The sequence below is a fragment of the Bos javanicus genome, chromosome 3 (assembly GCF_032452875.1).
Source record: "Bos javanicus breed banteng chromosome 3, ARS-OSU_banteng_1.0, whole genome shotgun sequence".
Lineage (NCBI taxonomy): Eukaryota > Metazoa > Chordata > Mammalia > Artiodactyla > Bovidae > Bos > Bos javanicus.
Genome location: NC_083870.1, coordinates 58,401,519 through 58,427,464, shown reverse-complemented (window position 1 = coordinate 58,427,464; position 25,946 = coordinate 58,401,519). Strand labels below are relative to the sequence as shown.

Below are 25,946 nucleotides of genomic sequence, written 5' to 3'. Positions count from 1 at the left end.
ATGAACATAGAGACAGTTATTCAGATAATCAAAGATAGAAGAGCTACTTTTAAAAAATCATGGTTACAGCTAGTCTTTAAAGTGCTTAATTAGAAGGTTACAGATTAGTAATCTTTAAAAAATATTGGCTCTAATAAGTAGTTAGATGAATTTTCAAATCATTTGGTAACCGTGTATAAACTACTATAAACAAGGATACAGATCAGATTTTTAAACATACTTTAGAAATAAATCTGAATTTGATGTATAAATATCTGCCCTAAATGCCTAGAGTACATAATATTTTGATTATCTTTGTAAAAAGTTGTTATCATGAATTTAATGCTGGAAGTTAGATTTGAAAGTTCCTATGTTAAACTTCTATATAATGCTAAGGATCTTGACCTTTATATAAACAGTTTTTCTGTTTAGATTATGTGACTGCAAGTACTGCTGTCATATAAAACCATGTTATAAAACTAAAAACAAAAAAAAAGTTCTTAAAAAGATGTAATTGGTATTATGAATCTATTGTACTAACTGCATTTTATCTTAAAACATCAAAATAATTTTAGAAAAAAACTTACTGGTTCACCCCGAGGCCCAGGTGGTCCTAGGATTGTATTATCTTCTCCTGGATAACCCTACAATGAAGATGATTTATAAATAAAGTTAAATTAATGAAATAAATTAAAAAATTTAAGCCTATTATTTCTAATAGGTTATAAAATATGCAATCTGGTTTTATCTTTTTTAAATGAAAAAGTCTTATCTACAAAACAGCATATGATACTTTATACACAATTGTAATTCATATATGGTTCTCTTTGGAAGTGTCAATCTCCTTTAGTTACATAAAAAGCAGCTTACTAATTTTCTCAGTGTCAGTTTTCCAACAATACTACAAATCAAGAGGAGTACTATTGTAGTTATTCTTAATTCATAAAAATTTTACCATAAACGTACTATAGTTAGTCATTTAATCTAGAGTCTCACAATCTCTTTCAATAAGCAAATTAACATTAGTTTTCACCTCAATCTGAAACTATCAAAGACTTCTTAATTATTTTAAATATTTCTCCCTTTATATTTATTTTTCTTCTAGAATCTACAATACTTCCCAAGTTGAAAAGTACTTATTTTATTCTTTGAAAATGTTTCCAGCATACTTTCAGAAAGAACACATGAATTCTGTGTTTACTTTTAGGATTAAAAAGTCAATATAAGCATACACACCTTTTCTCCTTTAGGTCCTGGCAACCCAGAAAGTCCCGGTTGACCTTCATGGCCCTAAGAGAAGGACAAGTAAGTAGACAATCTCCATATCATTAGTATGTGCTCTACATAATACTATCATGGCTATGCCATTAGGTATTACACTAATTCTGAAAGAAAATATGATTCACTGTATAGTAGCCTGATGTCTAAATATGCTAGAAAGCATTATCAGGAGATTTCACCTGAATTTGTATATTTGGGATGACATCTTTATGTAATGTTTTTATGCAAATAAACAGTTCTTATTTCCAATTATAAATGCTTACCCTATATCCTAGAATTCCAGGTTCTCCAGCAGGTCCCATCAATCCTAAATGTCCCTAAAAAACAAAGCAAACATTAGAAAGAAAACAGACAATTGTTTAAATTGTTAAACCTGCATTTTTTGTTATTTAAAACTTAGATTTTTAAAGATACAAAATTCTACCTAGTCTGAAACAGGAAAACAAAAAGTAATTCTCCAACTTGCATCTTATTTTACTTTTGAACCATGTTAGTCCCACAAAAATATGTTTCTTTGGTTTATTTCTGGTATGAACATCTTTAATCATATTAAAAGAAATACTTTCAGTTGCCAGAATGCTGTAAATTTCCAGCAAATTCTTGGAAATGTAGTTTGCGTTTGTCAAAGTTTGTGGTATTTGCACATCATTAAATATTAGGGAGTGAATTCTGATAGTTTTTAATATTGTCATGATAGTATCGAGAACTCTGTACTCATTCATAGCCTCAGGTGCTTTGATGAACATGATTTCAACTCTGGTCAAAGCTGTTAAAAGAGAATTGGTTGACAGCTTATGTATAATATTCACCTCTATTATTTACACTTATTATCAATTTATACGGATGAGGAAATCATAAGTTAAAGGCAAATCAATAAATATTCCTAAACTACTGAAAAGATAACAGACAACTGAAAAAAAGCAAAAATAACACTCTTAAAAATGTCCCTTTTATATTATTAAAAAGTTTTCACACTAACTCTTCTATTTGAGTCTCAAAATAAATAGGAGATAAGGAAATTAAGGCACAGCCAAATGCCACACCAGCCAGAAGTTCTAACTAATGAAATAAGTAAGGATAATAAACAATAAATATGAGGAGGTGATACAATTATTTACCTAAGGAATCCTTAGAATTATTAAAATTCACTGAAATAAAGATAAAGTTTTTAAAAAAGATTTCTTACATAGACTAGTAAGAAGATGAACTAGAAAAAGGACCACCCTAAAAACAACAAAATCTGTAAGAAACTAACAATACACCTAATAAGAAAGATGTAAGCACAGAGATAAAGGAAATAACAAAGCTTTAAGGATATAGAAGATATAAGTAAATAAAAAGACATATGTTAATCATTCATAGAATGAATGTGGTAATTCTATTTCTATGAATGATTCAATATTAAAGGAACTTGCAGAATTGTATTTTAAAGTTCAAACAAAAAACAGACGAAATCATAGTAAGAGCTGAGCTTTTCAGAAAAATAAATTATGAAGTATTTGCCCTTCTAGATCTCAAAAGATACTGTAATGTTGTAACAATTTAAATGGTGTGGTACCTAGTAATAAACTAAAAAATTGAGAAAAGAAAATATAGAAAATGAAAACAGACCATTATTTGAGAGTAGCTTACAGTAAGGGTAGCATTTCAGAAAACTGGGAAATAGATTTATTAAATAGTATTGAGACAACTGGCTAAGAACATGGAAAAAAGAAATTAGTCCTTTACAACTTATAGCAAAATAAACTCCATATGCTTTAACAGGGCTAAGGGTAACAATATTAGGAAAAGGATATGGAAGTATATTTTTATATACTTTATGTAACAAAACCTAGACTTTTAACAGAAAGACTGACAAATTTGATTGTAATAATTAAAACCTCTGTCCAGTGAAAGATAGTGTAAACAAGATAAATGATAGAAAGGGAAATATATTTGTAATATATTTGCAACATATTTAACAAAAATATATTATCTAAACTATATAAGGTGTTTTTGCAATTAAGAAAAAGAAAATAGTCTAATAGAAAAATATGTAAAGTACATATGAACAGGCAACTTTCAGAGGAAAAAGTACAATTTATTTAGTTGCAAGCAAGAAAATGTAAGAAAGAAAATGAGACATACTTTTTCATTTATCAGATTTGCAAACATCAAAAGAACTAATATTAAGTATTCCCATAAAAGACTCAAATGTAAGACTTGAAACCATAAATTTCTAGAAGAAAACACAGACTGTATGCTTTTTGATATTGGTCTTGGAAATATTTTTTTTTTATATCTCTCCTCAGGTAAAATAAACAAAAGGAAAAATAAGTAGACAATATCAAACAAAATAGCTTTTACACAGTCAAAGAAACAATCAATAAAGCCAAAAGGTCACCTACTGAATCAGAGAAGATATTTGCAAACAATGAATCTGATAAGGGGTTAATATCTAAATACAAAAATAATTCATACAACTCAACATCAAAAAGACAAACAACCCAATTTAAAAATGGGCAGAGGATCTAAACAGACATTTTCCCAAGATAGCCAACAGGCACATGGAAAGATGCTCAACATCACTAATGATCAGGGAAATGCAAATCAAAACCACAATTAGATATCACCTCATACCTATTAGAATGGCTGTTACAAAAAAGACAACAAATATCAAGTGTTGGGAAGGATGTGGAGAAAAGGGAAGCCTTGTTCACTGTTGGTAGGAATATAAATTAGTGCAGCCATTATGGAAAACAGTATGCAGGCTCCTCAAAAAATTAAAATTAAAAACAGAACTACCGTATGATCCAGCAATTCTACTCTTGGGTATCACATTATATACCATATTTGAATTCATAGGGCATAGAAGAAAAATATTAGCAATTTAAATAAAAGGAGGTACATACTACCTGACTTAGTAATATGACAGTAAGGAATGGAACACTTAAAATGAGGCTGAGGAGTCTTACAATTGACAGTAAGTGATTGAGGAGATAACAGATAGAGTAATCGCATTTAGAACATCAGAGAGCTTCAACTAAAGGAGTTCCCCATCAGAGACTGCTTTTTGATACTCCAGTCTAAACAATATATCCCTTCATGTGATTTTCCTCTAAAATGCGGCTAAGGAAAACCTTCTTCAGACAACAGATTATTCAATACTCTCCAAAGACTTGGTGAAAAGCCACTTGTGACATTTAAACGGTGACTAGGAAATACATATGGATTTGATATATAAGTTTATGAAATACTCAAAAGACTAAATTGGATAATCTCTTAAATATTTTGCATCCCTTTCTTCTGTGATTTTTTGAACAAGTTCAAATATGTTAGCAACATAATTTTGATATTACAGTTTCAAAAGTATCATGCGATCTTTGCTTCCAATATCATGCAAAATTCATATGAAAGATTAAAAATCGGTAGCTGTTTTGGAGACTTACCACAGATGGTTATAAAGAAATAATCTCTAGATAAGCATGAGAGTCTAAGCATATAAAGAAAACCCATTTTTGAGTAATCTAATTTTCAAAGCAATTTGTCAACCATGACAGCATAATTTTATACAGATATTAAATCCTGATTTTAAGTACAACTTTATAAACTTTCCTACTTAGGTTGGGAGTTATAATCTGATTTTTAAAAATCTTATTTCATATTTTATTTCCATTTTGAGATTTTTTTTCCCCTTTCCTTTTTCATGTCCAGAAACCACTAAGCCATTTAAGTACTGTGGAATGCTTACAATTCTCCATATCCCATGGAGGTAGATTATTTTCAATGGAACTTTTGCTTTCTCTGTAAAATTAATCAAGAGATGAAGCTTTTAGACATGGATACATTTCTTTCCATCCGCAGTGAACTCAGTTTTGGAGACAAATCAAATACTGACCACAGCACCTCTAGTTCCTCTGGCACCCTTAAGACCACTTTCCCCAAATTGTCCGGGAGCACCTCTGCTTCCAATTTCTCCTGCGGGCCCCATTTGTCCTTTATCACCCTGTGGATGCCATTAGTAAGAGAGAAAAGTAAGAAAAAACCCTTATACTTAATCAACTACATCATATACCTGAATGGCTCCAGAGGAGATGCTGTAGGCAAAATTCTATAAATAGTCACTTTGTTTTAACTTACTAGTACTACAGACCACGACTGACAATAACAACATACCATACCACCTGGGTTACCTTAAAAATGTAATCAAAAGTAATTTTGGAAAAAAGAATACAAAATTTTTTGTGCAAATAAGCAGGGAAGTCTGGTGCTCATGCTGAATTACAAATAACCAAGTGTTTTATTCATGAAACTTGTTATGTATTTATGTACAAATGCATGCACGCATATGTTTACTCATGTCCTGAGAAAACACAGGCCCTATGACAAGCCTGTTTCTACCGAGAATTTCAGTGCCCCAAAGATACATTTAATGTATAAAGGCTCTAGTGGGCAGTGCTGTATACTCAACATCATCACTTGGTTGGAGTTTGTCTTTAAAAATCTGTAACATTTTTACATGATTTTATATCCATCTGAAAACCAATTCTTCTGTTTTCCAACAGGCTAACTGATCATTCTCTAATATCAAAGTACAGCTGCTTTTAAATAGTAAATGTTATAATTTATTCTCCACATATGGTAACTCAGTTCTATTATTGATAATCAAGTAGACACAAAGAAAAACTAAACTATGATCATAGTCAGGAAATTTTTGGTAATTCATAATAATTCACAGGTTGCTGTAAGGATCTGCACTGCCCTACTGGTAAAACCATTTAGAAAGTACATTATGTATGATGAAAAGAAACTTCAATATTGGGCATTATTTCATGACTGAGAATGGTAACTAAAATATACCTCATTCACTTTTATCTTTTATTATTTCTTATACTGCCCTCAAGTTATGAGAAAGATGGATTAGGTGCATATTCACAGAAATGATATAATTCAATTTTGGGAACTAGAATATGGTATGATTTGTACTTAATTATAGTAAATATATTCAGAGTTATTATATTATAATGGGAAAATAATTTTTGTTTCACCAATACTTGAACAAATTATTGACTCATCCAAGTATCAATTATTTATTATAAAGTACTAAATTTTACAAACATCACATTTTCTTAGTAAAAGGAAGCAAATAACACATACTGTTTTGTGTCTCTTAGTTAATATATAGGGAAGATAAAATCAATACTAACCTTTTCAATTTAGAAAAATATATTCAAACAAGCCAGAAACAATTCTAATAATACTTCTCTCCCCTAAATATCTTACTAAAGTTGTTATTAAATGGCACAAATGGTATAGCATTTTTTCTTTTCTCTCTTTTCATGCCCACGGTCTACTAAATAATTTCTGATAAGATGAGAAGAAAAGGCAAAGATCTTTTTAGAAATGACAAAGTCAAAAATTTGACTTCAGATAATTAAGGTAAAAAGTACTCCTATGTGGAATTAAATATTAATTTATACAATTGTGCCTTTTTAGCCATAGCTCTTTAATGCTTTATTTCTAGTACAAATAAAAACATCACAGTATGCTATGGAGCTATGTGTACATCAGAATAAAGAAAACCAACATAAAAAGATGTTAAAAAAAAAAATTACCTTCTTTCCTGGACGACCTCTTTGTCCTGGAATTCCTGTAATTCCTTCAGGTCCCTGAATAAAAAAGGAAATAAATTATTAGAGACACAACCAGATAGAATGCTTAAATACTTATATCACATAATCACTGACTTGAACACTAAGTAAAAATGTGGGCTACTTCTCAACATTACTATGCTTGTATAACTATTTAAAAAGAGGTCATGATGAGTTAGAGGCCCAGCCGTTACTAGTGAGTAAAGTTCACATATACAAACTAGTCAAGATAGACAAAATGAAACCATTCTTAATCACAGAGGGAAAATAACTTGGTTTTAGCACAGCCATTGAGAAAGTAATTAAAGTCAACCTAAATGTATCCATGTCAGCAGTTCTCTGAGCTACTTTGGGTTCAACATCTTGTTGAATGCACAGGATTATAAAATATATCTAATACATTGTCAGGGAGAATCTCAAAATCTCACTGAAGGGTACGATTAAGCAAATACTCTTTTATCTGTGGGGGGAAAAAACACGGAGAAAGGGGAAACACATTTAGAGAAAGGAGGTAGCCATATTAAACTGTTTAAAACAATATTTTTATTTCAATCTGTATTTTATTTATACAAAAGTAGACTAAAAGTTTTCAATAAACACTTTTTTTAAAGTAAGAAGTGGTTAAAATATTTTAATGTCATATGAATTTGCAGGTCAACAATGGTTAGGCTTAAATGAGATCCACAGTAAGCCAGGCTACAGATTCAAAAATAGCTAATAATTAATCACAGCATTCCTTGCATTAGTTGGAAATGAAAATGGAAATTTCAAATTTGTGTCCCAAAACTTGGCAAAAGGCAAAAATGATGTAGACAAGAAATAAATTGTGGTTTACCACTGTGCTAACGGAGGCTCTTGATAAATATTTGTTAAACGAATAAACAGATACCTAAGGAAATGACTCATGCCCTGTGCTCCTGAGCAAATGTTCTTCTAGCCTCAGAAAACCCGCTGAATTTAGAGACCAAAGCGGTTAAGTTCTATTGCTGTGGTTCCAGCTGCATCCAGAGGTTGAAATGATCGTTGCACTAACGTGAGACTTGTTTGTGGTTAACGTGGCCTTTTTAAGAGAGGGTGATTAACATTTACAGAGGTTAACGACGTGAGCATTTAAGCCACACTGCTCTAGTTTCATATTTTGGCTCTGTCACCTAACAGCTGTATGACTATAGGTGGATTATTTCACCTCTAAAGGCCTCAGTTTCCTGTTATATAGCAGGGGTGTTATTAATACTTCTTCAAAGAGTTACTAAGACTGAATGAGAAAGGACTAGACTTATACTTGAAGAGCTCAAGAAATGTCAGTTCTCATTAATTTCTGTTGCCTTTTCAAAGGGTATTATGTAATAATTAAATATGTATAAAAGATGATTAATAAAAGGTATAATAAACACCCAAGTGTCTACCACCCACTTTAAGAAATAGAAGCTATTCACACACACATTCAAAAATACACACAAGACTGAAGTCCCATATATGCACTTATATTTGCAAACATACCACCTTCTCTCCTCACTCAGGTGCAACCATTGTCCTCAATTTATCATTCCCATGCATTTATTTACACTTTTACTCCATTTGTATATATTCCCAAGCATTATATGCTTATTTTGCGTCTTTTGAAACTTTCAATAAGCAGTATCATATTTTACACATTCTTTTGAAATTTTTTTAGAACAAGATTTTGTTTTTGAAATTATTTAGTGTCTCTACTTACATTTTGTAGTGGTGGTGGTTGTGGTTTAGTCACTAAGTTGTGTCCGACTCTTGTGACCCCATGGACTATAGCCTGCCAGGCTCCTCTGTCCATAGGATTTCCTAGACAAGAATGCTGGAGTGGGGTGCCATTTCCTTCTCCAGGGGATCTTCCCGACCCAGGGATCAAACCTGGGTTTCCCACATTCCCACATTCCTACTGAGCTACAACATTAAATAGTAGGATTCCATTTTGTAATCAAACCACAATTTATTTAGCCATTTCCCTAGTGATGAACTTCTGGTAGTTTTCTTTGTTTTTTTTTTTTTTATGCTACAAACAGTCCTTCAGTAAACACTCTTGCACCTACCTCTATATACCTACGTCAAGAGTTTTTTGGGTGAGGGTGTATACTCTGGAATTGGATTGCTGGCTTGCAGGATACATGTACCTTTCAGTACATAAGATTTTGCCAACTTATTCTCCAGAGTTTTAGCCTATTTACATTCCCAAAAGCAACCTTTAAGAGTTCCAATTACTCCAAATCTTACATGTTTGATACTATCAGACTTAAAATTTGTCCATCTCAAGGGAGCAAAATGATATATTATTATGGATTTCAATTCACATATTCCTGATTATAAAGGAAGAATGAATATCTCTTTATACAGTAATTCAGCATCTATATGGGAATCACTAGTTCCCATCTTTTGTCCAGTATTCTAGATCCAAGGCCTCCTCATCCTTGCCACCACTGCAAACACAGAGTCAGTATTAGGAAGTAAGAAAAGAGGGAGGTGGAAGACTGATACATTTGAGAGACTAAGCATCATAAGAGTCTGAGCTTTACCCAAAGAGACTACTAAATTATAGGAATAGATTGAGCTTTTAACTGAATTGGATATAAAAGTTTCCTTTCTTTCTCTTTCAATTCCCCAACCACTCCCCACTAATCTAAGTTAGGGCTTGTGAGGAAAACCAGATTAGCCAGAAATAAATGTTATATTTGCACATGTCAAAGTACCAATCTGTAACCCTATTACACACGTAATTGTAATGAGCAACAACTCAGTTGCTCACCTAAAACTCAGATTTATTCTTTATTATGCTTTCCTTCTTTCTCAACAGCCAAACCATGAGCAAATCCAGTCAACTATATCTCCAAGATGTCTTGAATCTGGCTAGTATTTTCTATCTCTATTGCTCCCCTGCATTCCAAGTCACTCTATCATTTTTTCGCCTACATGACTGCCACAGCCTTCTAAGTGATTTGACCCACGTTTACCCTTAGGTTCCATTTCTTCAGAGTGACCCAAATGATCATGAACAATTTTAATCAAACATCTCTCCTTATGTAAAACCTTCCAAATGGCTTCCCATTGCAATCAGAATAATCTTCAAACCTCTTATCATGGTCTATAGTCCCCTATGTGATCTGCCACCTCCTATTTCTCTGACATCCTGTTTTCCAGTTATTTACTACTTGGACCCTTCCTTTTTTAAAATAGGGCATTTAATAAATACCCTTTCTACCTTGGGACATTTGCATTAGATGTTTCCTCTGCCTAGAATACTCCTTTTCAGATAGTCACATGATTGGCTTCTTTTTATCTTTAGGCATATAGCTCAATGTAACTTCAGGTGGTCCTTCTGTGGCCATCCCAATTAAAGTAGCCCCTTTATCAGGGCATTCAAAATCCCATAACCATGTTTTATTTTCCTCATAGGGCTTATAACTATCAGAAATTATTATTCTTGTTCACACTGTCCTTCTACACTGCATGTTCCATGACAGCAGAGATCTTGTCTGTTTTGTTCATTGTTGTAACAGTGTCCAGAACTGTGTCTCATATATAATTGATGCTTAATAAACATTTAATAAATGAATGATAGAATGGATGCCCAAAGAAGAAAATATTTAGCCTTAATCAGCTGGTCTACTAGATATCTATTTGTAAATAGATAACACCTTTAAAAAAATTTACTATCTGCTGGAATTAAAACCAAAGTTCATGAATAAAAGGCAAAGGATAGTGACATTTTTATACATTTTAGCTTCTAGGAAATAGAACAAATGGACCTGTTAGAAATCTTCTGCACAATAAACTGTAAAACATATTTGAAGAGCTCATTATGTGTGAGAAAAGACATTGCCTGTGTTCTACATTGTATTTTCTTCTGTCATTATAATCAGAAAGATCTCTCCTGGTTCTTTCATTCACTTTTTTCCTATTTAGAGATAGCTTGTTTTTCTTTTTTGGGGTGTGGCTGGTTTATTTTTGTGTTTCTTCTGAAATGCATCAGTGATAATTTTCTCCAAATGTTGGCTTTTAAAAGTTTACATGACCCACTGCAACCTATTTCTGTATTTAGAGACTTGCATGGCAGAGTAGAAAAAGGCAATCATTTCTCAATGTGCATGTTTTAATAGATTTCTTCAATGATTACACAAATAAGAATCCCTTTAAACACATGTCATGTTGACAGAGAATAGTTGCCTCGATGTTCAGCCTACTTACACCACAGAGGACAGATTTGGGATTCCCTACTGATCTAACTTTGTGAGAGTAGCTGTAGTCTCAGAAGTAACACATCACATCCATTTTTAAAAATGATGTTTTTTTGAGATATAATTCACATACCATATTATGAATCTATTTAAAGGAGTAACCCCCAATCATTCTGGCACCAGGGACTGGTTTAATGGAGGACAGTTTCTCCATGGATGGGGGAGATAAGTATGGTTTCAGGATGATTCAAGTGCATTACATTTATTATGTCATCTCTGATCTGACAGGAGGCAGAGCTTGCATGGTAATGAGAATGGTTGTAAATATAGACAAAGTTCTGCTTGCTCACCTGCTGTGTGGCCTGGTTCATAATAGGTCCTGGACCAGTAGGGGTCCATAGCCTGGGGGATGGGAACCCCTGATTTGGAGTGTATGATTCAATGGTTTTTATAGTGTTGTGCAACCATCACCATAATTTTAGAATCAATTTCCATCACCCCGTAAAGAATCCTGTACCCAATGGCAGTCACTTCCAGTTTCCTCCCAAGTCCCAGCCTTAGGCAACCCTAATTCGCTGACTCTAGAGATTTGCCTATTTGGGATATTTCCTGTATTATGTGGTCTCTTATGACTGACTGCTAGGCATAATGCTTTCAAAGTTCATCAAGGTTGTAGCATGAATCAATATTTTTTTTTGCATGGATCAGTATATTTTTTATTGCCAAATAATATTCCATTGTATGAACATACTACATTAATTAATAAGCATTTATTAATTGATGACCATTTTGTGTTATTTCTTTTTGCCTATCATAAATAATGCTGCTATGAGCATTGATGTAAAAATTTTTGTTTGAATCCTGTTTTCAATTCTTTTGGGTATATGCCAAGAACTGATGGGTCATATGGTAACTCTGTTTTTAACATTTTGAGAAACTGCCAAATTGATTTACAAAGTAGCTGCACCATTTTACATCCAACCAATGATGTATAAGAGTTCCAATTTCTTTACATTCTCATCAACACTTATTATTTTCTGTTTTTTTTTTTTCCCTCTAGTGGATGTAAAGTGGTATTTTATTGTGGCTTTATTGCATTTTCCTAATAGTTAATGATGTTGAGTATCTTTCATGTGCTTATTTGCCAACTATATATATCTTCTTTGGAGAAATATCTGTTTAAAGACTTTTCACTTTTCAATTGAATTATCTTTTTATTATTGAGTTGTAAGAGTTCTTCATGTATTTTTGGATACTAGTCCCTTATCACATATAATTTGCAAATATTTTATCCCATTCTATGGTGTCTTTTCACTTTCTTGATGGTGTTCTTTGAAGTTCTAAAACTTTTCACTTTAATGCAGTCCAATATATCTGTTTTTCTTTGTTATTTGTAATTTTGGTGTTATCTAAGAAGGCTTTGCATAACCCAAGGTCAAGAAGATTTCCTTCTATGTTGTCCTCCAAGACATTTATAGTTTTAGCTCTTAAATTTAGATCTATGACACAGATTGAGTTAATTTTGTGTGTAGCATAAGGAAAGATCCAAATTAATTCTTTAGTGTGTGGGTATCCAGTAGTTTTAGCAACATTTGTTGAAAAAATCATTCTTTCCCTCATTAAATTTTCTCAGTACATCACATGCTTTTGTAATTCAAATTTATCTTGTTTATTTTTTTCCCTGGAAATTAATTTATCCCTTGAGATAACCAATAACACTAGACATTGTTAAACAAAGTTTGGAAATTACAAAGAATGTTCCCATTAGAGACTATATTTTTCTTCTGCTTGAAACCTTTCAGTGGCTTCTTACTATACTTTAAATAAGGCCAAATTTTTTACTATGGTTTAAAAGGTCCTTCATGATTTGCTACCTACCTATTTCCTCAAGCTCATCTCAAACAACTTTCACTATTCACTCTGCTGTAACAAACTCCTTTTAGTTTTCCAAAAATACCTAGATCATTCTTACTTCCCCATCTTGGTCCTTGCTATTCCATTGCTATTTGACCTACCTTGAAGGATTTCCCAAAGTTCTTTCATTCACTGGCTCCTCTTCACTCTCGAGGTCTCAGCTCAATCCTCCCCTATCTAGAGAAGCCTTTCCTCACTGCCTTAGTGTAAATAGCTTCTCTTCTCGTAACTAGTTGGCTTTCCCCTTCCCTTAACCAGCTGTCCTTTATCATCATCCTGTTTATCTTCATCACTACATTAACCACCACCTGCAGTGATCTTGCCTACTCAGTCTTCATGATACTGTCAAATCTGACATCAGCAACCTTTCTCATCTTGTTCTCCTTGGTATTCCCAAAGCTTAGCAGAGAGTTCTTGGCTCATCCAAGGAACTCATAAACTTCACTGAATTAGTGAATGGAAAAATTTTAGAGTCACAGTTTGTAAAGCTAACAAAAATTTAGAAACTACATAAAAATTCAGAAAATTAAAAAAATTTTTTTAATTTCTAAAAATTTAGAAAATTTCTACAGAGTCACAGTTTGTAAAGCTAACATAAATTTAGAAACATCCAAGCTAATTTTTTTTAAGGCTATGTAACCTTTTCTTCTCAAAAAAAGCCTGTATAGAAGCTAATATGTTAACCAGACATGGAAGAATCTTCTCTGATTCAAGCAGATAAAGAATAAACAAAGTCCTTCCAGTTCAGCATCCTCCTTGACACAATCATCATAGGGGTTCTGCAGAGCGCCAACCCCTTTATTAAGTGTAATGTGTAAACTAAGAAACCAAAGAATGGCTCCCTCAACAATGTACAGCACTTTAGTAATAGACTATGGGTTTGAACAATTCTTGCAGAGTAGACAGTGCATGGTTCTTTCTACTGTGTGTTGCCTTACAACACAACAGTTCAGAACAGGCAAGTCTAAAACCAGAATTATATGAATCACTCAGAAGATAAGGATTTAGATAACCTTTTACTCCTTAATGCCACTGACTTCAGATTTCTAAAGTGATTACTTTTCAGGGTTTCCAAGGAAACTGTCTTAGAAATAAGACTCATGTATACCTCATTCTTTTCTATTTCTAACTAAATATTTCTAACTCTTCCTCTCATCTTTTTGACTTCACTTTTAAGACTCTACTGAAAAAGCTTCTTTGAAAAGTATGCATTATTTAATTTCAGATTCTCTTAAGATATTCACTCCTACCTAATATTATACCACCCTACACAGATGGGAAAATTAAACTTCAATAAATCCAATCAAGTTTTCTTGTAAAGGAATAAAACAAGACAATTTCATTTATACCTACTTAGCTTTAGAGTACATAGCTTCACATCTGTTTAGATCTTAAATACCAGGGTGATACACTTTTTAAGAAATGAATGATGGCAGATGTTTTTTTCACAGAAGCTTTCAAGCTCTTTTTCTCATGCAGAGTTATGCATTTAGACAACTGAATTGTCTGTTTTAGAGCAGATTTCAAGCATGAAATACAATATGTTCTCCTTTGTTCAAAGAGTTTACATCTTGGATTTGGGAATTTGTTACTGATGTTTCCCTTGCCTTATTTTTCTATCCAGATTTCATTTACCAATCTTTTAGAAAGTAAAAAGAACATCTCTTTACTTGGAAAAAAATTAATATTTTTCACTCTCTTATTTTTTAAAAGAATTTTTAAGGTAGCATCTTTGTGACATTGCCTAAGGAAGAATTATTTTGAAGTGCAAAAATAAATCGAACATCAGGCTGCCTGATTAAGCAATAGCTCCTTGGGTCATAAAATTCTTTTGAAAAAATATGCCATGGTATTTTTATTGAGCTTATGAGCTAAAAGGCATTTAAAATTCCAAGAAGAACAACAAAAAGAATAAAAAAGAAATGCACATGTGTTGTTACTAAAAAAGGCACCAAAGATGTGTACAAGGCAGGATTATTCCTGGGAAAAGTTATGAAGCAGATGAAGTCTGTGTTTATCATTTTTTCATGTCTTGTTTTGAGCCCCTTTTTCATCTCTGTTCTGCCCATCACCATTTGTCATGCTGCATCATCCCTCTGGGATTCCTGGCTGTGTTGTCCTACGGCATGAGTAGACCTTTTTGTTAGTTCTGTATCCTGCTGCCCTCCCCACCACCACTCCAAATAACTTTAGTATTTTCTTAGGGAACTAGGCCAGTTGTCTGAAAAAAAAAATCTATGCTAAAATATTAATAATTATTAATGACCTTCTTATGTAAAAACAAATTTGAGAAAACTTCTCAGGAAGATAACCACATTAACTCAGTACTTGTTATTTGGCTTCTCTGTGGGTCCAGTCCTGATGAATCCTCTAAAAAAATTGAAACTATCAAGAATCCTAGAAACCCAGGTCTCAAGAAGTGTGGCTTGGAACCTGAGGGTGAGGCTGAAGCAGGTTCTTGAATCACAGAGACAGAATAGCCACATTAGAAGCTGAAGGAAAGGTTTCATTTGGGTTGCATTGTCTTTTCCCCAGGCCAACACAGCACTGCAGAGTGAACCCATTTGATCTATAGCTTCTCCTGTGGAGAAAAACAGAACCCAAAGTGGATATTCAGCCCATCTACTGTTGCAAGATGTTTCCAGAGTTGCCCAGTGAGGTCTGCATGAGGATCATTTGGGGAACTTGAGGGCCTGACAACTGGGGAAAAGATGAGATGGGCAAAGGGGCAAGACTTATAGTAACCAGCACTAAAGTATTACTGGACTTCATCTCTGCTTGTAGCAGCACCTGAACAGAGATCCCAGCCAGTGGTCTGCCTATCTGCAGAACTTAGCTGGTGGCACTGTCTGATCAGGGAGCTTGGCTGCAGTTCTGCATGATTTGGAAAGTGAAGTGAAAATCGTTCAGTCGTGTCCGACTCTTTGTGACCCCATGGACTGCAGCAAGCCAGGCCTCCCTGTCCGTCACCAACTCTGGGAGTTTACCCAAACTCATGTCCATTGAGTTGGTGATACCATCCAACCATCTCATCCTCTATCGTCCCCTTCTCTTCCTGCCCTCAAGCTTTCCCAGCATCAGGGTCTTTTCTAATGAGTCAGCTCTTTGCATCAGGTGGCCAAAGTATTGGAGTTTCAGCTTCAACATCAGTCCTTCCAGTGAAAGCTCAGGACTGATTTCCTTTAGGATGGACTGGTTGGATCTCCTTGCAGTCCAAGGACTCTCCAAGAGTCTTCTCCAACACCACAGTCCAAAAGCATCAATTCTTCTGTGCTGAGCTTTCTTTATAGTCCAACTCTCACATCCATACATGACTACTGGAAAAACCACAGCCTTGACTAGACGGACCTTTGCTGGCAAAGTAATGGACTGTATAGTCCATGGAATTCTCCAGGCCAGAATAATGGAGTGGTGTGGGTCCCCAGTCAAATGTTCATACCTGCTCTTGAGCCTATGGCCCTGCCTGGGCAGGTGAGTAATTCTACAACACTGCTCAATAGCTAAGCATGGGCTCCCATCCTGCTTGACCAGAAAGCCTCATCTGAGAACTTAGGCAGCTGTAGAGTCCATACTACAGCCTTGCTCAGGTAGGGAGCCAAGCCAGCAGAGCAGGGAATCTGAGCAGTGACCCTGGGAAGGCTTGGAGTCCAGTCTAAGTTAAATACTTCCCAGCTGTGGGGTCCAGCTAACAGCCCTATTCAGCAACAGTTTCACCTACAGCCTGTCCAACTATAAAAACAGCCTGTAACCTCACCCAGGCAATGTAACTCCATCCTACCTTGGAGTATTATCTGTGAGATGCAGCTGGATGCTCCACTTAATCAGAGAGCCTGGCAAGTGACCTCATCCAACAGAGAAGCATAGCCAGTGCCCTAACTGATTACAAAGCAACTCTGTTCAAACCTGAGGCACAGCCTGTAGCTCCATTCAACTGTGGAGCCATGTTTGCAGCTCTACCTGAATATGGGGTCCTACCAGGGCCACATCTGCCTAGAGAGTGTAACATGAGGCCTTGCCTAATTGCAGAATCCAACAAGTGCTACTGTCCTTCCAGGGAACATAGCCTGAGAGCATACCCTACCAGAGGTAACTTCAGAAGCCAGCTAATGGCCCCATCTGACATGGAACCGAGCCAGCATACCTACCCAACCAGGGTGCCTATTTAGTGGCCCCACTGCTATGTGGAGACTAGCCAGGTGGCCAACCCAACTGCAGAGACCAGCCAGTGGCAACTCTCCTGTTGCCTCACAATATGGGTAGGGACCCCACTAAACTGGAGATCTCAGTAGCAAGCTGTGCCTGCCCACAAACACTATAAGCAGACCCATCCAGTTTCCTCAAGCAAAGAGACTGGTGAAGGTCCTTCTCTGCCAAAACAAACCTATAAAATCTGGAAGAGGAGATCACTTACTCAAATGTGCAAACAACAATGCAAGGATATTATGATCATAAAAAAAACAGGTAAATATAACAAAATCAAAAGAAACTTAAAATACTGCAATAATTGAAATGGAAGTCTGTGAACTGTCTAACAAAGAATTGAGAATAGTGTGTTAGTTGTGCCTGACTCTTTGTGACTCCATGGACTGTAACCCTCCAGGCTCCTCTGTCCATGGAATTCTCCAGGGAAGAATTGTTGTTATTCAGCTGCTAAGTTGTGTTCAACTCTTTGCAACCCCATGGACTGCAACACACCAGGCAAGAAAATTCCTCTTAGAAAAGTGCAGTGAACTTCAAGAATACATAGACAGATAACTAAATGAAATTAGGAAAACAATGTATGAGAAGTTCAACAAAGAAATAGAAATCATGAGAATAAACAAAACAAAAATCCTAGAGATAAATACCATGATTGAATTGAAGAATTCAACAGTTTCAACAGCAGACCTGACCAAGCAGAAGAATCAATGAACTCAAAGATAAGTGATTTTAATTATCCCAAAGAGCAAAAATAAAAAAGATTAGGATACTTATGGGAAAGCATCAAGTAGGACAATATTGTGCAAATACCAGGAGAATAAAAAAAGAAATGAGCAGAAAGAATATTTAAAGATATAATGGCTGACAACATCCCAAACTTGGGGAGAGAAATAGTTGTCCAGATTTTTGAGGCTCAAAGGATCCCAAATAGGTTGAATCCAAAAAGGGCTACTTTGAGACACATTATAGTCAACACTCAGTACCTGCAGGTTTCACAACTGCAGAGTCAAACAATGAAAATATTAATAATATCAATATTTTATTAATATTATCAAAATATTAAATACAAATATTTTTAAAACATTCCAGAAAGTTGCAAAACTTGAATTTGCCATGCAATGACAATGGTTTACATAGCATCTATACTATATTTATAACATATTTACATAGTATTTATTTTACTAGTATATAAGTAATCTAGAGGTGATTTAAAGTATACAGGAGAATGTAGGTAGGTTATATGCAACTACTATGCCATTTTATGTAAGGGACTCAAGCATCTGAAGAGTTTGGTATCTGTGGCAGTCCTGGCACCAATCTCCCATGGAAACTGAGGGATGACTGTAATTATACCATCAAAGCAAAGAGAGAATTTTAAAAGTAGCAAGAGAAATGTGACTCATCACATATAACAGCTCAAATAAAACTATAAGTAGGTTTCTCAGTACATATTTTACAGACCTGGAGAAAATGAGATAACATCTTTATAATATGGGAAGAAAAACAAAGCCCTCTTAATGAAGAACACTATACCCAGAACTCGGAGAAGGCAGTGGCACCCCACTCCAGTACTCTTGCCTGGAAAATCCCATGGACGGAGGAGCCTGGTAGACTGCAGTCCATGGGGTCGCTAAGAGTCGGACGTGACTGAGTGACTTCACTTTCACTTTTCACTTTCATGCACTGGAGAAGGAAATGGCAACCCACTCCAGTGTTCTTGCCTGGAGAATCCCAGGGACAGGGGAGCCTAGTGGGCTGCCGTCTCTGGGGTCACACAGAGTCGGACACGACTAAAGTGACGCAGCAGCAGCATACCCAGAACTGTTCTTCAGGAATAAAGGAGTGATAAAGAGTTGCCCAAACAACCCAAAGCTGAAGAGTTCATCACCACTAAACCTGCCTTACAGAAAAATGCTAAAGGGCATTCTGGAAGCTGAAATAAAACAATGTACCATTGTAATCATTTAGTAATATTTATGTATATATATCAAATCAACATGTCATGTACTATAAACTTATATATGTCAATTATATCTCAAAGTGAGAGAAAAAATTAAGAAGTTCAATAGCCTGTGTGACATATGGGAAAAGGATCTTTTTTCCTTGGATGTTAGGAAGGCTGATAATCAGTGCCTGGTTTGTCCCTCACTCAAGCCATAATTCTACACTTTCAAACACCAAATGGACAGGGGGTCAAGAATGTGTGTATATGATTCACACGTGTGTGTGTGTGTGTGTGTGTGTGTGTGTAGAAGGCTGAGTTCACTGAGTATTGAACCCCGCGGTACTCACCGGAGGGCCCATCAGACCTGGTCCACCCAAAGGCCCTGTGGTCCCTGGTAAGCCTGTCTCTCCTTTTTCTCCATCCTCTCCAGGAAGTCCCCTTCCTCCTGGGTTCCCCTATAACCCAGAAAAAAATTTTAAGAAAAATTATAGCATGCAATAAGGAGATTTTTGCTGGCACATAGAAAATTAAGTATAATATTTTAAAGATTTCTCAAAAACATCTACCTTAATCATAATGTTAAAAGCATAATTTACCTTCAATCCATCTTTACCCTGTAGACCTTCTTCTCCAGGAGCTCCTGGTTCACCCTATTTGGCAGCAGAAAATAATATCTATTATGTTGTTAAATCATTTATCCTAATTTTTATCTTTTGCTCCTCGTATCCATAGAAGTAGCAGTTTTATGTACGTTTATTCCTACTTCTACTTTATTTATAAGGACTACCTAACAATATAATAAACATGATTTAATTTGCCCAGAATAACTCTGAAGATGATATAAAGAGTTATAGCACTGTAAATTCAAATAAGAGGGTCCTGGAATATTAACAACTTTAAGATAATTAAGGGTAATATATATTCATGTGGTAGCTTTGGAAACAGACACCTACATCTACATTTCTTAAAGACTGTAAATCCTGAATCTCATAAAATTATAGTAGCTTGCTTTTCTGAATTTACATGGATTAATACAACTTAATTCAGTTAAAATCAGTGTACCAGATTTTTAGGTCTGTGTTTTCTCTCTTACACAGGAGAAGCAACATTCAGAGCAAGCCCTGGTACATTTGGAAGCTGTCTTCCCGGCTTAGAACTTGCAGAAGTAAATGTAGAGCTACACTTTATGAAGTGATTAAAGAAGTACTAGTTCTCCTGTGACCTGAACCATTTAAAAATAAATTAGTCAGTGTCTTCACAGCTGCCCATTGCTCCCACTGCTGATACTTTCATTACCCTCACCTCATACTGTCTGTGCCCCTGAAAAAAAGAGGAAAAATGAACAAGAAAGGAACTGGATGCAAAAAACATCTCCCAACTTTACTTCTCAGTAAAAAAGAAAAAAAAGAAAGTCTCTTAAAATTATCTTGGTCCCTGTTATCTTGGGAAAAAACTTACCACAGCTTAAATGAACCACTGTCTGTATTAGAATGTAAGCTATCTCATTATAATTATCTAATTATTTCTTTGAAATGTATTAACTTTGCATGCCTTTAGTTTTTTGTTTTTCTAAACACAAATTATGTTTCAATGCCTTATCTGTTCTTGCTAGGTCAAGAAACAGCATGAGAGCTGATCATTAGTATTTGTGAATTTCTTCTTCATGCTAACATCAGTGACATGCACAGTGACCCCACGCATTTGGCAAGGACTCTGCTGAGTACACCTGATTCTGCGAAAAGAATGTGTGAGGTTAGGGCTCTCAATGCTATTAAATAATAATGTGAAGAGTTCAGCATGCAGCTTTTCAAATTATGAAATAAAGACAAACATTTTCTATAATACAAGAGAAGTTTTCTATACAATCGTTTAAGTCTTTACACTGAGTTTTCAATTGCTAAGATAGGTGGGCCAGTGCATCAAAATGGTTTCTAGTAGGCACTTACCCGTAACCCTGGCTCCCCAGCAGCTCCAACACTGCCCACAGGTCCAACATCTCCCTGAAGAAACAAAGGAGAAGATTAAACTCTTTTCTACTAAAACTGCATGTCTGCATGTCTAATAATTATGCAGGGCATATTATGAAGATAGGGGTTCCAAAACAGTGTTTGTTCCTTTTCTTCAGATTATTTATAATAATTTTGCTTTTTCATTTGTGCTTGTGCGTGCTCAGTCACTTCGGTCATGTCTGACTCTCCGTGACCCCATGGACTGCAGCCCGCCAGGCTCCTGTGTCCATGGGATTCTCCAGGCAAGGATACTGGAGTGGGTTGCCATTTCCTTCTCCATTTCATTTGTATTCCTTCCCATATATACGTGTGTGTGTGTGTGTGTGTGTGTGTGTGTGTGTGTGTATATATATATATATATGTAAATACTCTTGCCTGGAAAATCCCATGGACAGAGCAGCCTGGTAGGCTGCAGTCCATGGGGTCATGAAGAGTCGGACACAACTGAAGCGACTTAGCAGCAGCAGCAGCAGCAGCATACATATATATAGATAAGTAAATAATATTTTTGACTCATTTGAGAACACTTTCTATTTTTATCTACTATTCTTTACCTGCTTCCAAGATGGTGGGTGTTCACCACAATATGGCAAACATAGTGGTCAGTGGTGAAAGGTTTGAGACCCTCTCCTTGACTATTAAGGGCTGTTACCTTTGTGCCTGGCTCGCCTTGCAGACCAGATTCCCCTTCAGTACCTGGTGGTCCCTAGAAGAGAATGATTTGGCACATTGTACACATTCCTTCACCAATATTACTACCTCATCTAGTCCCCAGTTTCACCCAATCTGTCAGCACCCCTTGGCTTTTTTATTCTTAGGCTAAATCCAATGGTTGATCTTCTGATCTCAGTGGTACCTCCTTTCTTATGCCAATCTTGGAGTAGCATTTTGAATTGCCTTCTCTATTTCCATTCCTAGTTGAGTATCAGTGGAAAAATTATACTCTGTGCAAAGTGGCATCATTACATATTGAGAGGTATAGTGACTAAGAGACTGGGCTCCCTAAGTGTGAATGTGGGCTCTGCCACTACTACTACTTACTGCTCTTGAACAAGTTGCTTAACCATTTCATGTCTCAATTTCCTCATTTGCAGAATGAGAATAACCGCATTACCTCACTGAGTATTGTGAGAATTTACTAATATGATAAAATACATAGATACTGCTAGGCAAATAGAAATTTCTCTGAAATTGCTACCTATTATTAACCACATCATTATTAATCTGATGCAAATTCAAAGTCTCCCACTTCAGCTTGACTTTTAGTAAGGTATACTTGCTTTTACATGTCTTTAACCATTTTCCTCAAACACTATTCTTTTTTTTGCCCACACCATGGCATGTGCCATCTTTGTTTCTGACCACAGATCAAATCCATACCCCCTGCATTGGAAGTATGAAGTCTTAACCACTGGACTGCCAGGAAAATTCCCTCAATCACTATTCTGGCATATTTTCCTCAATGGATCTACTCAATCCCTACTTTGTATCACAACAGAATCGTCTCCTACTCTGTTAAAAACAACAACAAGACTTCAAGTTATGAGCTATGACTTCTCTCTGCTTTCTTTAGGTTCAGAGGATGTACGTTATCAGCACTGGCTTTTGAATGAGGTTTGGATTCAAAACCAATGTCTGCTTCTTGCTAACCATTTACCTTGGGCAAAGTAGCAGATTATGATGAACATTCTTCTTACTTGTCTCAGGAAAGAATATTGCCATCCATTCTGTTGCACCTAGAAATCTGGAAATAATTTTTGACTTTCTTTTCCCTTTGCTTTTCATAGCCCACAAATATGCAGTTTCTCCAGAATTTATACAACAAACATTTCTCAAATTCATTTCCTTCTCACATAGTTCAGGCCTCTATCATTTCTTACCTAGTTCAATGCAACAGCCTTTTAGAAGGTATACATGTCTGCATTCTTGACTTCTTAAATATATCCTCCTCGAGGCTGCTAAAATGATCTTACAAAGACACACAAGACTTTATCACTGCCCAGTGCCCTTACAGTGACTCACTATAGCCCATAATGTATGAACGTTTAGGGACCTCCCTGGTGGTCCAGTGGCTAGGACTCTGCACTCTCAATGAAGGTGCTTAGGTTCAATCTCTGGTCAGAAAACTAGATCCCTCATGCTGCAACTAAGAGCCTGCGTGCCAGAACTAAAGATCCCACATGCTGCAACGAAGATCTGGCACAGCCAAATAAATATTTAGGAAAAAAAAAAGATAAATATTCAAGCTTCTTCATGGGTATGTAAGACTTTTTTATTTGACCCAATCATTTCTCTATAATTTCATCTATCCTTACTCCTTATTTTGACTTTAAGAATCTATACTGCCTCATGTTTGCATGTTCCTCCTCATACTATGCTATGTACCCTTATTCTCTCTTTTCATATGGTTAACTCATACTCGGGCTTCTCTGGTGGCTCAGTAGTAAAGAATCCGCCTGCCAAAACTGGAGATGGGGGTTCAGGAATTGAAGAAGATCCCCTGGAGAAGGACATGGTAACCCACTTCAGTATTCTTGCCTGGAAATTCTCAGGGACAGAAGAGCCTGGCAGGCTACAGTCAGTGGGGTTGCAAAAGAGTCAAACATGACTTAGTAACGAAACAACAAACTCATACTCATTCCTTAAAACTCAGTACCCTGCCTTTATCTGAACACAAACAAGTCTTTTTCCCCTTATCCAGTTATGGCTATGTACCCACTACTGTACTCTTATAAAGTCCTGTGAATGTCTCCATCACTGGGTCTAACAGATTGAAGTATAATCATCTTTTACATGATTATCTTCTGGAATAGATTATAAACTGCTGATGGAGTCAGGGATCATATCGCAGCCACACTTGGATTTTCAGTGAATTCACAGTGCATGGCAAAAAGGCATTGCATAATCACGGGATTAGAGGAGGAGAACAGTTTTATTGGAATGTGGCTGAACAGGTCTGCAGAGGTTAGACAATGCAGAACACTGTTTCACATGTTAAGTAATTGGCATTTTATTAAAGACTGAGAGCTGATAAAAAATTTCAAGGACAAGGAAGATATGACAAAGATACACTGGCAACAAACAGCTAAGGAATAATAGCAGCTGAAGGAGATATGGAATAAGGAGCACTGGCAATAGGAACACAAAGAAAACGAAAGAGTTGAGACACTGGTGGGAGCTTATTAAAGGGAAAGCACAGCAGATTGGACAGGATGAAGGAGGAAGAGGAGTCTGGGAAAGCTCTCAGTTTGAGGTTACTGGACATAAGTGGCATCTTTCAGTGAGATAAGAATAAAAAGAATAACAGTGTGAAAGTGATGGGTTTGCTTTAGATATTTTGAATTTGAGAACTTTGTAGGCTATCTAGGTGCATATATAGAAGACAACAGGAAATCAATAATTAAAGCCAAAGGGAGAGGCCTCAGTTAGAGCTATTAGATAGCTTTTCTAATGCCTTTTCCTTCTCCAGGGATCTTCTTCAATTCCTGAACCCCCATCTCCTGTTTTGGCAGGCAGATTCTTTACTACTGAGCCACCAGAGAAGCCTGAGGAGTATGAGTTAACCATATGAAAAGAGAGAATAAGGGAACACAGCATAGTATGAGGAGGAACATGCAAACATGAGGCAGTAGAGATTCTTAAAGTCAAAATAAGGAGTAAGGATAGATGAAATTATAGAGAAATGATTGGGTCAAATAAAAAAGTCTTACATACTCATGAAGAAGCTTGAACATTTATCTTTTTTTCCCCTAAATATTTATTTGGCTGTGCCAGATCTTCGTTGCAGCATGTGGGATCTTTAGTTCTGGCACGCAGGCTCTTAGTTGCAGCATGAGGGATCTAGTTTTCTGACCAGAGATTGAACCTAAGCACCCTGCATTGAGAGTGCAGAGAACGTTCATCATAATCATAATCATCATCATGGGGTTGATGGGGCTGATTATGATCTGCACATCATAATCAAAATCATCATAATGTTCATCATAATCTGCTTCTTTGCCCAAGGTAAATGGTTAACAAGTAGCAGACATTGGTTTTGAATCCAAACCTGATTCAAAAGCCAGTGCTGATAATCTATACTATGCTACGTCCTCTGAAACTAAAGAAAGCAGAGGAAAGTCATAGCTCATAACTTGAAGTGTTGTTGTTGTTAACAGAGTAGGAGACGATTCTGTTGTGATACAAAGTAGGGATTGAGTAGATCCATTGAGGAAAATATGCCAGAATAGTGATTGAGGGAATTTTCCTGGCAGTCCAGTGGTTAAGACTTCATACTTCCAATGCAGGGGGTATGGATTTGATCCCTGGTCAGAAACGAGGATGGCACATGCCATGGTGTGGCTAAAAGGAGCCATAAGGAGCTTATTATTCTAAAATATATCTTGAATGAGTCACTTTTCAATATTCTGCTATAATGGAGTGAAGGGCTATCAACGTTAACTCTAAATCAGTAAAGAGAAAGTTATATTTACTTTTTGTTCTGTTATTTAAATGAACTGTTAAGAGAAAGTTACATGTATAAAATTAGGCTCATACAACAGTTATCCCTGCTTTTAATAAAACTTGAGATTTTATTTTCTGAATATTAAAGTACTATAAAATTATTCTTCAAAATATATATCTAAGATATCAACTTTACCCTTGAAAAGTCTTACAAAAAATACTGAGTACTGGTGAACCAACAAGAAACAACCCCAAGAAAAATTACCTCAGCACCCATTTCTCCAGGAGGTCCAGCATCACCTTGTGGTCCTCGTGGTCCCTATATTAAAACAAAATTTAA

At 35.7% G+C, this 25,946-nt stretch overlaps 1 protein-coding gene and 1 long non-coding RNA gene across 4 annotated transcripts in view; one reads left to right on the top strand and one right to left on the bottom strand.

Moving 5' to 3' along the window:
* COL24A1 (collagen type XXIV alpha 1 chain) overlaps nucleotides 1-25,946 on the bottom strand; it is a 398,952-nt gene that overhangs the window by 91,194 nt on the left and 281,812 nt on the right. For all 3 annotated transcript variants that reach the window (XM_061411389.1, XM_061411390.1, XM_061411391.1), the window contains exons 34-43: nucleotides 25,872-25,925; nucleotides 21,816-21,869; nucleotides 21,101-21,154; nucleotides 19,751-19,804; nucleotides 19,502-19,609; nucleotides 6,855-6,908; nucleotides 5,138-5,245; nucleotides 1,524-1,577; nucleotides 1,216-1,269; nucleotides 567-623 (exon numbers count right to left, since the gene is read on the bottom strand). In XM_061411389.1, coding sequence (XP_061267373.1) covers nucleotides 567-623; nucleotides 1,216-1,269; nucleotides 1,524-1,577; nucleotides 5,138-5,245; nucleotides 6,855-6,908; nucleotides 19,502-19,609; nucleotides 19,751-19,804; nucleotides 21,101-21,154; nucleotides 21,816-21,869; nucleotides 25,872-25,925 — 651 coding nt within the window. The remainder of the gene's footprint in view (nucleotides 1-566; nucleotides 624-1,215; nucleotides 1,270-1,523; nucleotides 1,578-5,137; nucleotides 5,246-6,854; nucleotides 6,909-19,501; nucleotides 19,610-19,750; nucleotides 19,805-21,100; nucleotides 21,155-21,815; nucleotides 21,870-25,871; nucleotides 25,926-25,946) is intronic.
* LOC133244356 (uncharacterized) lies at nucleotides 17,139-20,414 on the top strand. The gene is made up of 2 exons (XR_009735373.1): nucleotides 17,139-17,470; nucleotides 20,252-20,414. It is a non-coding gene; the product is annotated as an uncharacterized LOC133244356 (long non-coding RNA).